The sequence below is a fragment of the Panthera onca genome, chromosome B3, assembly GCF_046562875.1.
Source record: "Panthera onca isolate mPanOnc1 chromosome B3, mPanOnc1 haplotype 2, whole genome shotgun sequence".
In the NCBI taxonomy this organism is placed as follows: Eukaryota; Metazoa; Chordata; class Mammalia; order Carnivora; family Felidae; genus Panthera; species Panthera onca.
The window spans coordinates 50,469,443-50,491,170 of NC_138344.1; the positions used below are offsets into that span (position 1 = coordinate 50,469,443).

The 21,728-nt window shown below is 39.6% G+C and overlaps 2 protein-coding genes across 2 annotated transcripts in view; one reads left to right on the plus strand and one right to left on the minus strand.

Moving 5' to 3' along the window:
- The window catches only part of LOC132669649 (uncharacterized), an 82,217-nt gene that overhangs the window by 59,930 nt on the left and 559 nt on the right, over positions 1 to 21,728 (minus strand). Inside the window, exon 2 of the mRNA XM_078447730.2 lies at positions 9,454 to 9,966. Coding sequence (XP_078303856.1) covers positions 9,454 to 9,966 — 513 coding nt within the window. The remainder of the gene's footprint in view (positions 1 to 9,453; positions 9,967 to 21,728) is intronic.
- Positions 9,858 to 21,728, plus strand: part of WDR72 (WD repeat domain 72) — a 235,648-nt gene continuing 223,777 nt past the window's right edge. Inside the window, exon 1 of the mRNA XM_060618479.2 lies at positions 9,858 to 9,946. The gene's annotated coding sequence lies outside the window, so the exon portion shown is untranslated. The remainder of the gene's footprint in view (positions 9,947 to 21,728) is intronic.

Consider the following 21,728-nt stretch of genomic DNA (forward strand, 5'->3'; position numbering starts at 1 on the left):
TAAGTGTATATGTAAAAATAAGTCTAGGGATTCACAAAATAAAAGGATGTAAATAAAGTATGACACCATATACCTAAACACTAGAGGGAGAGGAGAATGGAATGGGAGAAGATATTTTCAAATGACATATCCAATAAAGGGTTAGTATCCAAGATATATAAAAAACTTACACAACTCAACACCAAAATAATAATAATAATAATCCAATTAAAAATGGGCAGAAGACATGAACAGACATTTCTCCAAAGACAATCAGATGGCCAACAGACACATGAAAAGATGCTCAACATCACTCATCATCAGGGAAATGCAAACCAAAACCACAATGAGACATAACATCACACTTGTTAAAATGGCTAAATTAAGAACACTCTTGTGTTCCAAAAAGTGTTGGAAAGGATGTGGAGAAAAAAGAACCTTTGTGCACTGTTAGTAAATGCAAAATGGTATAGCCATTGTACAAAACAGTATGGAGGTAACTGAAAAAAATAAAAATAGAACTACTCTATGATCTAGTAATTCCACTACTGCGTATTTACCCAAAGATGACAAAAACACTAATTCAAAAAGATATATCCACCCATATGTGTATTGTAGCATTATTTATCATAGCCAAATTGTAGAAACAGTCTCTGCCCATTGATAGATGACTGAATATAGATGTTTAGATATATAGATATAGATATAGATATAGATATAGACATAGACATAGATGTAGATAGCATTACTTAGACATAAAATCTGGGGCACCTGGATGGCTCAGTCAGTTGAGCGTCTGATTCTTGATTTCGGCTCAGGTCATGATCTCACAGTTTGTCTGTTTAAGCCCTACATCGAACTCTGCACTGACAGCATGGAGCCTGCTTGGGAGTCTCTCTCTCTGCCCCTCCCCAGCTCCCTTGCTCTCTCTCTCCAAACTAAATAAACATTAAAAAATAAAATAAAATCTTGAAAAAAGAATGAAATTTGCAAAACATGAGTGAAACAAGCCAGTCAGAAAGACAAACAAGCATTTGATTTCACTCATAGGTGGAATTTACAAAACAAAACAAACAAACAAAAGAGATAAACCATGAAACAGACTCTTAACTATAGACAGCAAACTGATGGTAGCCAGAGGGGAGGTGAATGGAGAGATGGGTAAAATAGGTGATGAGGATTAAGAATACACTTAAGGAGATGAGTAGTGAGTACTGTATAGGACTGCTGAATCACTATATTGCACACCTGAAACTAATATAACATTATATGCTAACTATACTGGAATTAATATGCATACTTTTAGTACAGTTTTAATTTAAAAGAACGTTTTCATTCTCTGTTTCTTTTTTTAAATATAGACTCTTAGTCTTCCTTAATGGATTAAGTTCTTCCTATCTCTGAGAATTGATATTTTATTCTGTTCCCTGAATTGTCTCTACTTCTTCCTTTTCCCTTTTCTAATCGGTATGTTTTAATCTCTTTCATGTTGGAGGTTTTCTACAAAACTCTGGTAATCCTTTATTTTTCATTAAAAAATGAAAGATACTAAAATCTAAGTGGACAATCTTTGTGTAAGGGTTGGATTTGTCAGTAGTGGCATTCACAGTCAGATGAGTACTCACCGATTTACTTGAGAAACTTGCAAATGTCATTTTCTTGAGGTCTTTTTTAGAATCACTCAATTTTATTTTATTTAAATTTTATTTTTTTAATTTACATCCAAATTAGTTAGCATATAGTGAAACAATGATTTCAGGAACAGATTCCCTAATGCCCCTTACCCATTTAGCCCATCCCCCCTTCTACAACCCCTCTAGTAACCCTCTGTTTGTTCTCCATATTTAAGAGTCTCTTATGTTTTATCCCTCCTCCTTGTTTTTATTTTATTTTTGCTTCCCTTCCCTTATGTTCATCTGTTCTGTGTCTTAAAGTCCTCATATGAGTGAAGTCATATGACATTTTTCTTTCTCTGACTAATTTCACTTAGCATAATATCCTCTAGTTCCATCCACATTGCAAATGGCAAGATTTCATTCTTTTTGATTGCCAAGTAATACTCCATTGTATATATGTACCACATCTTCTTTATCCATTCATCCATCAATGGACATCTGGGCTCTTTCCATACTTTGGCTATTGTTGATAGTGCTGCTATAATAAACATTGGGGTGCATATGTCCCTTTGAAACAGCATACCTGTATCCCTTGGATAAATGCCTAGTAGTGTAATTGCTGGGTCATAGAGTAGGTCTATTGTAATTTTTTGAGGAACCTCCATACTGTTTTCCAGAGTGGCTGTACCAGCTTGCATTCCCACCAGCAGTGCACAAAAGATCCTCTTTCTCTGCATCTTCACCAACATCTGTTGTTGCCTGAATTGTTAATGTTAGCCATTCTCACAGGTGTGAGGTGGTATCTCACTGTGGTTTTGATTTTTATTTCCATGATGATGAGCGACATTGAGCATTTTTTCATGTGTTGGTTGGCCATGTGGATGTCTTCTTTGGAGAAGTGTCTATTCATGTCTTTTGCCCATTTCTTCACTGGAATATTTGGTTTTTGGGTGTTGAGTTTGATAAGTTTTTTATAGATTTTGGACATTCAATTTTATTTTGAGAAATGTTTCTAGTGTCCTGCATGAGGTTATATACCTAGCTGTCATTATTCGTACAGCTGATGGCATTGAAGCACTGGGATCTTGTTCACTAAGTAGATTTTGTCCCAAGCCCCTCATTTTTCAGTACTCACCATTAGTTAGGCAAAGTCTGGAGTCAATCCTTGGGTAGGATTGTTCAGAAAGGTAAACAAGCTTAATAAGCATTTTATCATGGATAGAAACAGAACCCTGGGAGAGCATTAGGAGTGGATGAAAATAATTACCTCTTCCTGAGGGCTCAGATAAGGACACAAAGAGGAATCATCACTAAAACTGGATTTCAAAGTAAGAAGAGGCAAATTGATTGAAATGTGTGGGAGGCACAGATGGCACAGAAAAAAGCATTTGCAGGACAATATCAACGAAGTTTGGAAGAACATGGTCCATTTTGTAGCAGTTAGGGGTTCATTGCTATAATGTTGGATCAGGGCAGAGAGCAAGCATGAAAAGCTCGTTTAAAAAGAAAGGCCAGAAGGCCATTGCTAACTCCCTGAAATCCTGGAATAAGACCCTCACCTCCAGGTTGGCTACTCTCCCTGAGAATCCACCTGCTATCTACCTGGGTAATTGACTACAAGCTCAATGTGACAAAGGCTGGCTTGGTACAGGACTTTGAGAAGAAGTTTAATGTCCTGAAGGTTCCTGTGCCATAGGATAAATATACTGTCCAGGTGGATGCTGAAGAAAAAGAAGATGTGAAAAGTTGTGCTGAGTTTTTGTCTCTCTCAAAGGCCAGGATTGCAGAATATGAAAAAGAGCTGGAGAAGATGAAGAACATAATTCCATTTGATCAGATGAGCATTGAGGACCTGAATGAAGTCTTCCCAGAAACCAAATTAGACAAAAAGAAGTATCCCTACTGGCCTCACAAGCCACTCAAAAATTTATAAACTTGAATTGGGGAGAAATCTCTGGCCCTTGTATTATAAATTCTGGACATTAAAAATAATGATATGGTAAAAACAAAAACAAAAACAAAAACAACGCCTCACCATCATAAGGGTCGGTTGTACAAACACACTCCAGGGTAACGCTTTTTCACAGAAAGAACAAATGTCATTTGTATGAAAAGGCAATGGGTTTCAACACAAACTTAATACTTTCAGATCACTACAGTGATAGTAATCATCTACTTTCAGCAAGAGGGACTCCTTTTAAATAAGGAAAAAGACTCACGTTAATTAGCAAATGTAGCCACTGGATCAATCAATCTGCAGCACCAAAATGACAAAGTCTAGTGCCTATGGACACTGGGGACAGAGGGATCTGCCACCCTCAGCACACGGCTGAGAGACCCAGGTTTCTGGCCTGGACCTTGACAAGGCCTGTGTGTCCAGAGGGAAGAGCTTATCAAGGAAAAAAAAAAACTGTCTAATCAAAAACTCTTTAAAGGACAACCTGAAAAGCAGTACAGAAGGTATAGAAGATTTCCCGTACCATGCATGTGCAGAGAAGCCCTGCTAAAGCTCATGTTCTCCCTCTAAAACCAACATGGGGGGACATGCTGTGGCGTCTATGAGATCAATAGTGGCACGCTGCTCTGCCAGGATTTTGATTCACTACCTGGGCAGAATTTCATATAAACGTAATCTAGTTTACCTAACCTACTGTACATAGATAAACTCATTAAACAATTAGTCCTTGAACTATTGAAGGTGGGCAGGTTTGCACTGGAAGAAGCAGGTGTTGTTCCTCCTCTGGGAACACATGCCTCCAGGTTCTGCTACTGAGAACTGCGTTCAGGGGACTCTACCATTGTCACCGCATCCAACAGCGCTGGGAGAAACAGCTGAAAAATATTTTTCTTTCTCCTTTTTTTTTTTTTTTTTTTTTTTTTTTTTAGTATATAGAGCCCCTTATCTTTTTTTTTAAATTTATTTATTTATTTTGAGAGAGAGAGAAAGAGAGCAAGTGGGGGAGGAACAGAGAGATAGGGACACAGGGAATCCCAAGCAGGCTCTGCGCTGTCAGCACAGAGCCTGATTTGAGGCTCAGTCTCATGAACTGAACCAACTATGAGACCATGACCTGAGCCAAAATCAAGAGTCAGACACTTAATTGACTGAGCCACCCAGAGGCCCCTAAGCCCTTTATCTTTTAAATGTTAAATTTAAATGTTTGTTTGCTTCACTTAATCTGTACTAGTCAATTTATTTCAATTCTATCACTTGCTACTTGTATCTAATGACATATCATTTAGCAACTTTGGTCCTCAATGTTCTCATCTATAAAAGAGAGGTAGTATCTGCCTGCATCAGTCAGGGTTTTTAGTTTGTGTGCAAGAGGAAGCAATTAACTGGTAATCTAAGCAGAAAAGGATTTTGTAAAAGGATACTAGATCTGTCTCAGAAAATGGAAAACTAAGTTTAGATATTATGGAGTCATGACAAAATCCAAAATCAGACCACAGCACTTTACTATGGAGGCACCACTGCCACCAGCACCTGGCACAGACCTTGGTCCCTCTGCTTCCGGCCACTGGATGCTGCTGCTGGAAACAAGGCACTGCTGCCTCTGGAAACCAGATGTGGCTGTGGTGTTGCCACCTCCCTCCATCAGGATGTATTTTGACAGGTGCTATGTAACAAATCATCACAAAACTTGGTGGCTTAAGAAAAATAAGCATTTATTGTGCCTGAGGACCTGTGAGTCAGGATTCAAGAGTGGCTCAACTGTATGGGTCTGCTGCAGGGTATCTCACGAGGGTGCAGTTAAGATGTCAGCTGGGACTGGAGGATCCATCTCTAAAATGGCATCCTCAAATGAGGTGGCTTCATCTCTTCAAGGGCTATTGGCAGAAGACCTCAGCTCCTAATCACGTGGACCTTTCCATAGAGTTGCTTGAATAACCTAACAATATGTTAGCTGAGAAAGTGATCCAAGGGACAGTGAGAATAAGGGGAAAATTATGTCATTTTATGATGTACATTTGATATTTACTCTCCATCATTCCTACCACATTCTACTGTTACAAGCCTCACTAAATACAGCCCAGACTCCAGGGGAGAGTAATTAGGATCTACCAAAGGGGGGCGGGGGGGGGGGGCGGGGAGAATCATAGAAGTTTTGGACATACATTAAAACCACCACAAGGTATTTCACAGAACTGGCCAAACCATTTCCCTCCTACATTCTTTCTATTCATATTTATATTATAATATGTCAGAGAATGTATTCTGATTTGAAGTTAAATTACCACACACCCTCCAGGGCTATTTATTTTATCTAGTAAAAATCTTTCAGTACTTAAAAAGGAGAGAGCATTGCGCTGGATGGCATCTTATCACCAAAGAAACACATTTCAACTGTAAATGAAATATTTGTCCTTTTATTCAAACACCTGAATCCTACAGTATAAATATTAATAGACATCAGTGCCTGGGTATCCTTATTGATGCGGTGGAAGGAAAGGGAATTTTGTAATTTAAGGCGCTTTGCTGAGAGCACAAAAAAATTCTAGTGACACAAGTTGTAAATGTTTTTGGTGGTCAAACAGGTAATAAGATGGTGAAGACTATATGGAGTGGTAAGAACTGTGACATTCAAATTCAATTAAAAACAAACACACAAACAAAACAGCAGCAATACAGGCTAGCCAAAAGAAACACCTCAAGCCCTTGGTTTGGCTTTCTTCAGCTGCCAACTTGCTCTTCCTGCAGAGTCTAGAAGGTCTGACTTTCTTTGGAAATTCGGCTTCTGAATTCATTAGTTTTACTTCTTCATTTTATAGACAGAAACCTGAGGAAGGGTACTTTTACTTTCAGGACCCCTTTCTCCATGAAGACTATTAAAAATTATATTTTACAAGGTCAAATAAAAACAATAAACTAAGGTAAGGAGAGACTTCATCCAAAATGACTTTATAAGGGACAAATGCAATAGGGAGAAAGCTTTAATCCTTAGATTGGCAAACCTTTCAAAAGTGAGGTGAAAAATGTGTTTTCGGTTCTAGGGAGGGACAAACAATTCTGGAAAGAACAGGAAGTGGAGAAGTGGGATTAGCCAGAGTGGCATGATCTTACAGTGGAGAAGAGAAAGTTTTATCCAGAAATCAGCATCTTTTCATCTGGTAAGGAGGGGTTTATGCCGGTTCAGCCTGAGAGGAGGTCAAAGTTTAGGGCCTGGGAGAAAAAGAGAAGCCTAACCAAAGTTTGGGCACGTTGAGGTGGCAGGTAGTTTGTCTAGATTGGTTAGTGAGCACATACAGTTCACGGAATCACTTACAATGCATAGAATGGGAATTTGGAGGACCTGTGTCCAGCCTCGTCTTAGATAAACAAGGTAAGTCTTATCAGTAAGGCAAGTCTTAAAAGTCATTGGGGAAGGAAGATTCATTCCAGTAAACCATTTCCCATTTTCTGGAAAACAAAGAAGTGGGAAGAGTACTTTTACTGTTTTCTAGTATTACAGATTTTGGAAAGTCCAACACTGCCAATGACTGTATTGGCATAAAAGCCAATAAATTAGTATTATTAAAACTTTCTTCAACTTAATTTTTTTTCCTTCCCTCCTCCCCATTTTCATAGGTCTTAAAAATATCAAAGGTCCTGATCTGAGACATAGCATGGTTGAGGGCCTTTATGACCACCAAGCAAGTTATGGCACAGCTGATCAGAGGAACCACACCTGCACGTGTGTGAAGACTGAAGAAGAAGGCTCTGTTCAAGAAATGAAATGAAGACTTGTGGATGGTTGATAGGGATGGAGGTATTAACTCTGAAGTAAAATTCTGCAGACTTAGAAGGCAAGGATAGGTGAGAAAAGTTCATTAAAGAAGTGGGGGCTGATACAGAGAAAGACAGATATCATATGTTTTCACTCTTATATGGATCCTGAGAAACTTAACAGAAACCCATGGGGGAGGGGAAGGAAAAAAAAAGAGGTTAGAGTGGAAGAGAGCCAAAGCATAAGAGACTCTTAAAAACTGAGAACAAACTGAGGGTTGATGGGGGGTGGGAGGGAGGGGTGGGGAGGTGATGGGTATTGAAGAGGGCATCTTTTGGGATGAGCACTGGGTGTTGTATGGAAACCAATTTGACAATAAATTTCAAAAACAAAATAAAAAAAATAAAAATGTATTCTTGGATTCAAAAAAAAAAAAGTGGGGGCTGGGGGTGCCTTACCAGTCAACTGCCACATGCATATCATCATGCCATAATATTGATTTATTTATTTTAAGCAATTTTTAAATTAAAAAAATTAATTAGAGTATAATTGCCATACTAATATCTTACTAGTTTCAGGTGTATATCATAGTGATCTAATATTTTTATACATTGCAAATTATCCCCCCAAGTCTAATCACCAACTGCACCATACAGTTATTACAATATTATTGACTATATTCCCTATGCTGCACATGAAATCCCCATGACTCACTTAATCTATAACTGGAAGTTTGTACCTCTTAATTTCCTTCACCTATTTCACCCAACACCCAATCCCTCCCTGCTCTGGTAACCAGCAGTTTCCTATATCTGTGAATCTGCTTCTGTTTTGTTTTGTTCATTTGTTTTTTAGATTTCACATGTAAGTGAAATCATACACTATTTGTCTTTCTGACTTATTTTACTAATTATGTATGTACTATACCACTTTTACTGTCCCCACCCACTGTCCCTATCTACTGTCCTCACCTTTACAGTCAAGCAGGGGAGCCCAATGCAACAAATAATTAATTGCCGTAAGTTGTGACCAGTGTTATGACACAGGAAGTGAGGTATCTTGGGAACAAACAGCAGAACAGCTAACTTGCAAGCGGGGGAAGTGACAATTCTGATGAACTAAGACTGGGAACTAACAAGGCACAGAGGATGATGAAGGTGGGAAGACTGTCCTAGTTAGAGGGGCTTCATGCAGTAAAGTCCAGCATATGTGAAGTCTTCCCTGAGGGGAGACCTAAAAGTTGTGATCTGACACAGACCTGACCATCCCTGAAAAGGGAGTGTGGTTAAAATCTCTCCCCACCAGTTTCCAGGAGCCTTAGAATCCAGGACTAAGCAAGGGCACCTGGGTGGCTCAGTCGGAAAGCTTCAGAATTTCCCTCAGGTCATGAGCTCAGATCTTGAGCTCAGGTCATGATCTAGGGGTTAGTGGGAGTTAGTGGGTTCCAGCCTCACCCTGGGCTCTGCTGACAGCTCTGAGCCTGGAGCCTCCTTGGGATTCTGTGTCTCCCTCTCTGTCTCTCCCGCTCGCACTCTGTCTCTGTTTCTCTATCAAAAACAAATATTAAAAAAAAAAAAAAATCCAGGACTAAGTTGCCCACTGGATTTTGTAAGTAAAGTAAAATAGCTGAGAAACCTCAGAAAAACAAAACGTCCCTCCCATTTTTCTAAAACATCCAGTCAGTTGTGGTACTTGGTCCACTATCTCATAGCGGGTTAGAATGCTGGTTTCAGTCTTGACTGCTGGTTTTCAATGAAAAACTGAATTTCTCACCCATTCTCTAAACCTAGATTCACTCTCCCTGGAAGGGAGGATGCAGTATTTTAATTTTTTTTTATTACATATATTTATTTTTGAGGGATAGAGTGAGACAGAGCGCGATCAGGGGAGGGTTAGAGAGAGAAGGAGACACAGAATCCCAAGCAGGCTCCAGGCTCCGGACTCCGGGCTCTGAGCAAGCTTTCAGCGCAGAGTCCCACGCGGGGCTCAAACTCACTAACGGTGAGACCATGACCTGAGCCGAAGTCAGACACTTAACCCACTGACCCACCAGGCGCCCCAGGGAGGATGCAGTATTGAGCGGACTTCCTTTCACCCCCTTTCCAAGGTCTGCCAGGGCTGGGGCCTGGGGTCTACACCACGTGACCCACCTGGATTTTCCTCACTTCATCTGAACTCCCTCCAGCGCTGTAGGGCAGGGAACCTCGGAGGCTGCGGACGGGCCTGTTCCGGTCGCCGCCGCCACCAACGCGACGGGGAGGGCCGGCGGGACCGCAGGCGGGGTGCGCTGAGCCGGACGGGCAGCTGCAGCCGGAGGGAGCCGGAGCCCGGCGGGAGCCGGGGGCCGGAGGCGGGAGCAGGGCAGGGGGCCGGGGCCGGGGCGGGGCCGGGCCGGGGCGGGGCCGGTCAGTCCTCAGGGCCTCCCCGCTGTCCAGCCGCTCGGCTGCCTGGCTGTCCAGACACCTGCTGCTTCGCCGCCCTGTGGCTCGGGTAGGTTGGGCGTCCCCTGGGCTCGGCTCAGGCTCCTGGGTCCCAGGCGGTGGGTCTCTGACTGCCCACGGCTTGGGCTTGTGCTGCTCCTGGGCTTCCCGCCCTAACTGACCGCGCAGCCTGAGTCTGGATATTGAGGGGCAGGGAAGAAAGGTGAGCGCGCCTAGCACTTGCTAGAACCTCTTATTTTGCTCCAAGTTCTTGCACGTGGAAAATTCTCTGTTCAAACTCTTGTCCAGATGTCGCATCAGTAGTGACCGAAGCCACTCATCTGTCAAATTGGTCCTTTCGTGTGTGTGTGTGTGTGTGTGTGTGTGTGTGTGTGTGTGCGCGTGCGTGCGCGCGCGCTCCAGGGTAGGGGCAAGGGCTGGGTTGGTGTGGGCCTCTGTATCCCTACAAGTGGTCCTGGGAGGCGTCTGCTCCTAGAGACCTTTAGGGACCCACCATTCACTACTGAGAGAGTTTCTTGGGGCTGGGAAGTCGGACTTCTAAGGAATGGGAGTCGATTGAATCAGTTAAAAAAAAAAAAAAAAAAAAAAAAAGTGTCCAGGCGGGGGAAAAAGATCCGGTGGATGAGAGTCGCGCGGAGTGACCCCTTGGGGGCTCCAGGCATCTGGCGAAAACTTCCTTGCCGTGCACCGATGGCTGAGACAGTAATAAAGACTGCAGACCCAAGACTTCGCCACTTGCAAAGTTGGACATGTGGCAGGAAAATAAAGCGGCGGGAGGGGGGAGATGTCTGCACTGACAAAAATCTGGAAAAGTTGAAGTAGTAGGAATATTCCCTTTGGGGACGGGTGCTTCCTCATTCCGCCCTCCTCATTCATTACAGCATTTTTGTGTGCATTTCCAAACAGTTGACTAAATACAAATAGAACACTATTATATAGGAGCATGAACTTTTTCTTCCTTCCTCTCGAGGTTTTATTCTAAATGAGTTCAAGGTCAACTATTGGAGGCTAGGTCACCAGTTACAAATACTTTAACCTGAGGAAAGGGTTGGAAACTTTTGTTCCTTTCATCCTCTTTCCCTCCCCATCCCCACCTCCCTTTCCCAGACTCCCTAAGCCCCCTAACTCTGTCACCCCAACATAAAATGCACTAACCCCCTCCTCTCCTTAATTCTTACCACTTAAAGACCAGGGGTGAAGAAAGCAACCAACTTTGTCATGCAAGTACTTGTGGTTAGTTTGGTCTTGTGACTTCTTGTTCCTTTGCCCTCTATTTCCTTCAGTATTAAAATGCACCCATAGTGTTTTCTGTAAAGAATACAAAGGGATTTAAAAAAAAAAAAAAAGAATATAAAGGGCTAGAGGAGAAAAGCAAACTGTCCCTGAAGTGATCTAGTGAAGGGATTATTATTTTATTAAACCACAAAAATTGAGACTCTGTGTTGAGTTCCAGTATTTTTACCTCTTTTTGGGAAAGATATTTTTAAATTATAATTATTTTATCAATAAAAATCAATAGAAATCTGTGTTTCCAGTTTATAGATGCCAACGGGAATAACTTCATGGAACCTTGAAAATAATGGTATTCTAAATATTTGAAGGTTTTCAAGATTGCTGGATTCAGCTATCTTTGTGGCTTGATAATTCACTTATTTGTTCTATTATTTAATAATGTTACTCACAATATGTGGCATCTCTTATTAATAACTCTGTCAGTACATTTTAAAGGACATCTCTGGAACCCTGTTCTTAATACATACTTTTTTTCTCCTAGTTGTTAACAGTTTTAGATTCATTCCTGCTCTAGACTGAATTAGAGGCAGGGAGATGAGATGGGGATCAGGATTAAAACAATTTGTGCAGTAACTTCTAGTACCAGATCATCTCCAGAGCCCTCTGGGCCAAATTAACTCTGGGGTCGTCAGCAAGTCCTTTAACTTATGTGTGTCATTTTTATCTTCAAAATAAGATTGTCTTTGGTCTTAAAGGACATTTAGATGTCCAAACTCTTCTATAAAAGGCAAATCCTCATTTCTAGAGCAAGATATTCCTGCTCTAGAGGACTATCTCTTCTAGAATTTGCTTACATTTCCAAGAAAAGTCTTAGCATGCTGGACCCCACCCCCCAGCCCCACTTAAACAGTGTGGTGTGGTGTTTGACGGCATGAGTTTTGGGGACTGTTTCTATTTTCTAGCTCTGATCCTGAGCAAGCTACGTATGTTCTTCAAGGTTCATCTTCTTTGTGTTTAGAGTAGAGATAATAATAAGGCCTGGGATCATTATGAAGATCAAATGAAATGATGTATATCATATAAGTAGCAAAGTGTCTAAACTTAAAAGTCAATAAATGATAGGAACTTTTTTTTTCAGCACTGATTTCCCCTTTTTCTTTTAACAAGATGAAATTTAACCTAGAAAAACATAAGATCCTATACATGAGTGTTTAACAAGTAAGCAAGTATGGGGTGAGAGAAATGTAATTAATTGAATCAGTCAACTTCATGGTTAATTGACTATGTGTCCTCTGAGTCAGTGGTGAGTTGTGAGGGCCCAGAAAACTGATGTGATTTTAGGCTGCTTTAGTAGAAATTAGAATGAACAGCTATTGCCAAGGACATTTTTGTACATCTGCTTTTTGCTCTTTGTGCAGACATCAGAGTTACACTCAAGGTGGTCACTTAACACACTGACTTGTCTGGGAGCGGGGTGGGGGGGGAGGAGAAAAGAGAGACAACTCTTGAAGCTTTATAACATTCATTCATAACTAGTACATTAATTCTTTGACTTTTCCTTCAACATGTTTTGGACTTCTTGGTATATGTAAAATTCCCTGCCAGCAGAATGTGTGGGAAAGAGACAGGTTTCTGCCTTCCAAGCATTCATAATATACTTTAGGAAACAGACACAGCAATAATTAGAGCAGAGTAGTAAGTGGTCTGATAAATGTAGCGTAGGGAATGCTGGGGGAAGAGGAGTGCTAAATATCAGCCAGAGGATACTCAAAGGAGTTAAAATTTAGTTCCAATTTGGAAGATTCCAGTTTTGTAGGAGTTTGCCAGGTAGAAATGCTGAGAAAGAGCTTTCTGGGCCAAGGGAGAAATTTGTTTGGAAGTGTGACAGGGTGAGAGAGCATGACAGACATAAATCATGGCACACTGTTCCCTTGTTGCCCCATCTTTTACTGGCTATAGGACATGGGTAAATTATTTTGCCTCTCTGAGCTTTAGTTTCCTCAAACGTAAAATGAGGATCATATATTATTTTACACTATCAGGTACTTATTTACTCTTCGAGTCTCTCTAGCAGGGTGTCTACCTTACAATTTTGTTGGAAGACTTAGTTGCATATAAAACAAGAGGCTGTCTGATGTGCAGTTTACAATCAATTGATATGGTTCTATCATCTCCTTCTCTTGAGTGCAGAAAATACAACACTAATCTAGCCTTGAGTGTAGATGGGATTTATGACTTTCAGGCATATTATAAAAAGTAAACTGGGGTACCTGGGTGACTCTGTCTGCTCAGGTCATGATCTCCTGGTTTGTGAGATCAAGCCCTGTACTGGGCTCTGTGCTGACAGCATGGAGCCTGCTTGGAGTTCTTTCTTTATAAATACCCTAATTCTCCAACCTCTACAGACTTGCCTTCATCGCACTTAAGGCTGTGTTTCTAGCCTAGTTTTAGGGTCAGCTCCTGTAAAAGGAGTTTCACCCACACTGAGAGTTCTATGCTGGCAAAGGTTAGCATTCCTATATTTGCAGGACAGGATCTCAGACTACTTTAGTCCATCCTGGAGACTTACTGTTTCAGTCTGGGGTATTGAAATGCGTCTTAGCAAAAATTTATATGGGGAGGGAATATCGAAAATTGGTTGTTTACTTTGGAGCACCAAAATGCAAACTGAACATTTCGGGAGGAATTTGTTATAGGATTTTAACCCCTTTTAACTTTTTCTTGGTATTGTTAACATTAAAATCCTTTTAAATTTGGTAGACTTCACCTCAGAATCAAATTTGATCATGCATGAGTCATCCCACTTGCAAACATTGGGCAAATTTACTGAACAATTGAATATCTAGAGTGAACCCCCTTTAGACCCTTTCCCCACAAGGATTTCAAAAAGAACACATCAGACTGTTTTGTTGCAAAGCCATACAAAGCAGGAAAATTTTCCACAAGCCATTTAGACAGTAATAGACAACAAAAGAATTTAACTACTTTCAGTTTCAGTCATTATAGCGAAAATAGTTTTTGGGGTCAGGCCAGCCCTGTTTGCTATGGAAGGCTCACATCAGGCCAGGGATTGGCAATCTCACAAGGCCATGTAGACTAGGCCCTGAATAAGAACTTTTTGAGGGAATTGTTGTTTTTAGTCATTCATTTAGTGAATGTTAATTTAATTTCATCAATTAATTTCACTATTTCATTAGCTGTGCTGTGCATGAGGGGTGCTGAATTTGATTCAAATTCTTTAGCCTCAAGTGTAATAAGAACATTTGGAGAGCTAGTTAAAATTTCTGGACCCTATGTCTTAGAGGTTCAGATATATCATATCTGCCTGAGGCCCAGGAATCTGCATCTTAATAAGCCCTGTGGTAGTGATGGTATTGATGGATGATTTTTCTTTTTTTAACCAGTGTTTTTCCACATTCATGTACACATTTACATGCACTCTTTGGAGAACAGTATAGTTTGTCTAGGCCTTGCCATTATTATTCAAGTGTGTAAACAATTCCAAACTCTAGTCCACTCCCCCCACTTTTAACCAAGTCAACTTACCTTTTGGTTGTCATTTTTTTTTAAATTTTTTTAATGTTTATTTATTTTTTGAGAGAAAGAGCACGAGTGGGGGAGGAGCAGAGAAAGAGGGAAACACAGAATCCAAAGCAGGCTCCAGGCTCTGAACTGTCAGCACAGAGCCCTACACGGGGCTCGAACCCACAAACCAGGAGATCATGACCTGAGCCGAGTTGGAAGCTTAACTGACTGAGCTATCCAGGCACCCCTCTCCTCTCTTTTAAATGTGAAAACCTCTATGCTAATTCTGTGTGTTTGCTTTTGAGAAATATAATGTATTCGATTGTAATCATTATTTAGAAATTGAAAATAAAAGTAAATTTTAATAGTATTGTATTTATGTATTTATATTTTTATTTATGTATTTATTTTTAATTAGGAGAAACAGTGACTGTGATTCTTAAAAGCCCGTCATTCCACATAGGCACAAAGACACTTATTTCTCCACTTCTTGAGGTAATGAAACCTGAGTATTTGAAGCAACTTTTTGATGTGTATTTTGATTTCTTTTGAACAAAAAAATACAAACAGAAAGAGCTTCAATTTTCTTGTTTGTTTGTTTGTTGTTTTTGCAGTGATATCACAGAAATAAACCAAGTCAGAGCAACTCTGTTGAATAGCTAATGTCTGCTGCCTGGAGAAAGAGAAAATTATTTTCTGCCCTCTGTGTTGATGTGTATAGAACATGTGTTCTGAGTAGCTTCTATTTTCACTGCCTCTTTTTCCAGCTGAAGTGCAACATAAACTATTTTAATTAATATTGTGTCACCAAAAGGGATTGAAATAGCCAATTGAATTCTACCAAGATAGAGTCTTTTGATGAAAACATATCTTTATTGATTGTGGACGAAAAAAAAATCATTCTTAAAATGAAATCCAGAGAAAAATCATATCCCTCAGAGAAAATTTCTGAGTGGCAGGCCGAGATTAACATCATAAAATTGAATTTGTGCTGCAAGCCTTTGATGTAATCAGCAGCTGGGAGATGGTGTTGCCCTTGCTGTGCTCTCTCTGATTGTGGTGAATTATTGTGTAGAATGAAATAAGTGTTTCTGGTGTCCCTCCTCCAAGAAATACAAACAAGGTATTACTGGGTAGTTTCTTGCTAGTTAAAATGGGTTGGATCGATTCTAGGCCTCTTGGGCTCTCATACACCCATGAACTATAGGAGTTGGGCATTTATTTATGGCCTAGGGACAGAATTTCTTGATGCTACTGGACAGTGACTTGTTTCGTCAGTAAAAAGCCAGCAGAGCAGAGATGATGAGAGTAAGCAGAGGCCAGGATATGTTGGAAAGTGCCACAGTTGCACAGAGGTAAGGTCTAGCCCTTGCCTGTCTCCCTCAGCTACTTCTTGTCACATACACTGCATTGAAATCATGGCAGTATGGACATCTCACTTTGTACAAAGAGTCCTTTTCCATGACACTGGTGTTATGATGAGCTTATTTTTTGTTTGTTCTTGTATTAAGTCCTCATTCTTAGAAAACACACTTGCCCGTGCATGTACTCACGCATGTAATGAATAGTTTTGTAGATGAAGAACAGAAAATCTACTCACATATTTACCTTTAAATTGAAGAGAGATTTGGCCCCTGAACCACTCCTGTGGTTGAACCTAAGTTGTTTTTGTTTTGTTTTTTAAAAAAATAGGAGGACTGGTTTGTACACAAAGCCGTAAACTGTAAAGCATCAGTTGGTAATGGTGCCTTTGTGGTTAAGCTCACTCTCAAGCCTTGTGAGAAGTGGGATGGGCCTTGTAGTCAGACAGATCCAGTGATGTAATTCTAGCCTAGGGATTTAGATTCACCAGGCCTCCTTTTCCTATTAACATAAATGGTGAATGTGACAAAAAATCTACAATAGTGAAAAGAATGGCTGCAAATGGCTCACCTCCTGTATCTTGAATTAATGGTAGAATGGGCTGGTAATCCAGGAAATAACTTTAAAAAAAAAACAAAGAAAAACAATATTCTTGTAAAGCTAAAGTGCCTTTGCATATGACCTTCAAGTCATGTCCCTCCTCAACCACTCTCTCCAAACCACCATGGAATTCTGCATTCATAAGCCTTTGTTTATCTGTCTATCTATCTATCTATCTATCATCTTTTTACTTTTCATAAAATTATTTACTTTTTATTACATACTTCTTGATATAGTTCTCTTTTGGCCAAGCTTCTGCTGGGATCCTGGAGTGCAAAAGGATGAGTTTGTAATGTTCCCTGGCTGAGGAATTCCTGTTTTGTGGGCAAAATCGGAGAACACTAGAATCGTGGGCATTTCAGGAGGCTTCTCCAAACAGGACTTGTCTACATAGCTCTGTATTTCTGCCTGTGGGAGTGCCTTCCATCTGTTTTTCTGGGAGGCAGGGACTGTCATGATGGCAGTGAGCTGACTTCCAATGTCAGCTTGTGCTGAAGTTGGGGAAAGTGAAGTAAATATCACCACCAAGGAAGGAGGCATGGGCCCGACGGAAAACACATAACTTTTCTAAGAGAGAATCCTATGCCATTGACCACTATGGGATTGAGGTATGCTTTGGTCTTGTACCTGGGGAATACTTGACGTGGCAGACTTTGTATCAGATATTTACATGCTTATGACTTGACTCATAGGTTGTAAATTCTTAGAGGTCAAGAATCTTTGTTTTTCTTTTCTTTTATTTATTGGGGCTTTCAATAAATACTTGTGGAATGAATAAAATGAATATATTAGGGAACCTATAAAATGGATGGAAAGGAGATTTATACAAAAGAAGTAGAAAAGAAAATTTGGTAAATGACTGATTATGTGATTCAGACTAAAATTTAAGTATTATCTCAAGAATAGTTATATGTTTTTAAGGGCTACATTCTGACTAGAAAGAAACAGAAAGAAACAGAAAGAAAAAAAATCTATCAGTCAGGTGGTATATTAGTTGCTATGGCTGTCATAACACAGTAAGGCAAATTGCATGATTTAAGTGACAGAAATGTATTATGTCATGGTTTGAGAGGCTAGGTGTCTGAAATAAGGTGATGTCAGGGTTCTTTCCTTCTGAGGCCTGTGAGGAAGAATCTGTTTCAGACTAGCTGCTGGTGGTTTGCTGGCAGTCTTTGCTGTTCCTTACCTTGTAGAAGTATGACCCCCATTTCTGAAATCATCTTCACGTCTCTCTCCCTGTGTGCATCTGTCACCAAATTTTCTTGTTTTACAAGGGATGCCGATCTCATTGGGTTTGGGCCACACCCCAATCCAGTATGACCTCATCTCTTCACTTAATTAATTCTGACCCTGTCTCCAAACAAGGTCACATTCTGAGGTACTGAATTAGGACTTCAATATGTGAATTTTGGGGTGGGCTCAATTCAACCCTTAGTGGATGGAAAGATGGTAGATTTTGTTCTACTTTGACATTTTGGCACTTTGGAGTTTTACCTTCATTGTTCCTGCTTGGTTTACCTACTAGATGGAATCCACTGTAAATTATGAATAACAGAATGAAGGATGACAAATGACAAGGATTCCACTTATCATTCTACTATTTATTTAGCAGGATTTATACACAGATTTTGAGATTGAAAAAAAAGCCTTCTAATAATAGCAGCTAACATTTATTGAATGCTTACTATCTATCTGATGATTCCCATGGATTATCACATTTAACTCTTGTATGAATTCTATTGGATTGATATTATTATTTATTTACTTTTACTGATGAGGAATCCAATATGAAATTGTAAATTAATCTGCCTGAGGATATATAGTAGTAGATTTAGCATTCAAATCCAAGTTAATTACAGGACCTCAATACTGGGCACATGCTGTCTCCTTAGTCTTATTACAACTTGGTAAGGTAGACATTATTCCCATTTCATGGATGAAGAAAGTTTGAAGTTACCACATACTTGCCTGGATCATAAAACCATCAAGTGTCTAAGATTTAGGGTTTGAGCTTAGGTGTTATCTCCTTGGGGAAATCCTTCCAATGTTTGAGTTCAAGCTCCACTTGTATTTCCCCCACAAACACACTTGCATTTACCGTAAATAGCACTCATTACACTCTTGGTGATCCCAGACATGCCTGTGTCCTTAGACACCACTGAGCATCTTGAGGTATGTGACATTGTTTTTCTTGTCTGTATCCTTAGAATCTTGCACAGTTTCTGACACATAGCAGATACTCAATAAATATTTATTAATTAAATGAATATTAAGTAAAAGCAAAGGGGCCAAGAAAAAAGGAAACCACTTGAGGATACAAAAAATAGGGTTAATAAAAGGAGTAACTGAGGTGACATTAAATGAAATTTGGGATAGGGATAAAAATGTTATTAGAGGAGATTTGTATGGGAATCTTACAAAATTAGGCTAAAACTAAGGAAAAGATGCAGAATGTTGATGTGATGAGAGGAAGCTCATGTTTAAGTGCCTTGATTTTCTTGGTTAGTTGGAAGTAAAGATCATCAGTCCAAAATATTGGGGTGCAAACAATTTCCTGAGTTGGGGTGAGGTTTTCAAGGAGTAGAAGAAAAGACTTCAGTATGGTAATGGATAGGAGTCATATTTCCCACGGGGATTTTAGGTGGTACACAGCAAACATTTATGGTCATAGACAAGTATTTATTTTAATGTGCATTTTGAAAAAAAAAATCTAACCAGCTCATCAAACTTCTTGGTTTTATGGATATTAATGATAAAATAACTTTAAAGGAGACTCTTAAATCACTTAATTTATTCTTAAATAAGTTGATTTGATACTAAAATGAACTGAGTTAATTTAAATAAACATATTAGCCAAACAGTTTTATAGATTATACTTAGCAAAAACAAACAAACAAACAAAAAAAAGCCTCAAGATTGGAATTAGGTTTTCAGAATTCACACACACACACACACACACACACACACACACACACACACTCTTCTAATAGCAGGAATACTTAGTTAAAATTAATCCTAAAATGACTCAGTTGTAAATACTTTGAAATCAGGGACTATGTTTTCCTATTCTTTGTGTTCTCTGCAGCCCAGCCCATCACTTTGAATATATGTGGTTCTCAATAAATATATGTTGAATTTATTTAAGAGTGGTCTAATAAACTGGTATTATTTTGTTCATGTTAGATACTTGTAGGTTTAAAAACAACAGTTTGATTGTAAATATTCAGAGAGTTAAATATAGAATAAACTAATGGGGGAAAAATCTACATCTTACAGCCTAAAACTAAGGTTTTAGACAAGAGGATTGGAATTCCATGAAGTTGTTACTGATTGAATATGAATAAAAGTGAAGGAACCACCAAGAAAGAAATGAGTTGTCCTTCCCGTATTTCTTTTACCAGCCGAACTCTCATGTCTTTGACAGTAACTGTAAATGGAACACTTTTGCATTAATTTGGCTGTGTGAGCTTTGTTGCACTACGGCTTACTGAGCAAGGAGGTGAAGTTGGAAGTACTATTTTGTGAAAATCTTTGACACAGAAGGCTGGGGGAGCTGTAAGCTATGATGGAAATTTCATCTGTATAGCGATAGGTATGTGATTCCTTGGCTGGTTTGTTTTATATACGTTCTAGCTCATGAGTGGAATTCAGAGATTACTCTGCATTGTGTGTTTCATTCATTCCTTGACCCCTGAGTTATTTTACCATTTACTTTACCTGCTAAGACATTCCACACCTAAGACACATTATTTTCTAGAGTTTCCTAAGTAGCAGTTAGTCACTCAATAATAACATTTTTGGAGGAGTTTAGCTTTCTTTTTTTTAATTTATATCCAAATTAGTTAGCATATAGTGCAACAATGATTTCAGGAACAGATTCCTTAATGCCCCTTACCCATTTAGCCCATCCACCCTCCCAGAACCTTTCCAGTAACCCTCTTTCTGTTCTCCATATTTAAGAGTCTCTTATGTTTTGTCCCCCTCCTTGTTTTTATATTATTTTTGTTTCTCTTCCCTTATGTTCATCTGTTTTGTCTCTTAAATTCCTCATATGAGTGAAGTCATATGATATTTGTCTTTCTCTGACTAATTTCACTTAGTCTAATACCCTCCAGTTCCATCCACATAGTTGCAAATGGCAAGATTTCATTCTTTTTGATTGCCGAGTAATACTCCATTGTATATATATACCACATCTTCTTTATCCATTCATCCATCAATGGACATTTGGGCTCTTTACATACTTTGGCTATTGTTGATAGTGCTGCTATAAACATGGGGGTGCATGTGTCCCTTCAAGACAGCACACCTGTATCCCGTGGATAAATGCCTAGTAGTGCAATTGCTGGGTCGTAGGGTAGTTCTATTTTTTGAGGAACATCCGTACTGTTCTCCAGAGTGGCTGCACCAGCTTGCATTCCCACCAACAATGCAAAAGAGAGCCTCTTTCTCTGCATCCTTGCCAACATCTGTTGTTGCCTGAGTTGTTAATGTTAGCCATTCTGACAGGTGTAAGGTGGTATCTCATGGTGCTTTTGATTTGCATTTCCCTGATGATGAGGGATGTTGAGCATTTTTTCATGTGTCAGTTCGCCATCTGGATGTCTTCTTTGGAGAAGTGTCTATTCATGTCTTTTGCCCATTTTTTCACTGGAATATTTGTTTTTTGGGTGTTGAGTTTGATAAGTTCTTTATAGATTTTGGGTACTAACCCTTTATCTCATATGTCGTTTGCATGTATCTTCTCCCATTCTGTCTGTTGCCTTTTAGTTTTGCTGATTGTTTCCTTCTCTGTACAGAAGATTTTTATTTTGATGAGGACCCAGTAGTTCATTTTTGCTTTTGTTTCTCTTGCCTCCAGAGACATGTCGAGTAAGAAGTTGCTGCAGCCAAGATCAAAGAGGTTTTTGCTTGCTTTCTCCTCGAGGATTTTGATGGCTTCCTGTCTTACATTGAGGTCTTCATCCATTTTGAGTTTATTTTTGTGTATGGTGTAAGAAAGTGGTCCAGGTTCATTCTTCTGCATGTCTCTGTCCAGTTTTCCCAGCACCACTTGCTGAAGAGACTGTCTTTATTCCATCGGGTATTTTTTCCTGCTTTGTCAAAGATTAGTTGGCCATATGTTTGTGGGTCCATTGCTGGGTTCTCTATCCTGTTCCATTGATCTGAGTGTCTGTTTTTGTGCCAGTACCATACTGTCTTGATGATTACAGCTTTGTAGTATAGCTTGAAGTCTGGGATTGTGATGCCTCCTGCTTTGGTTT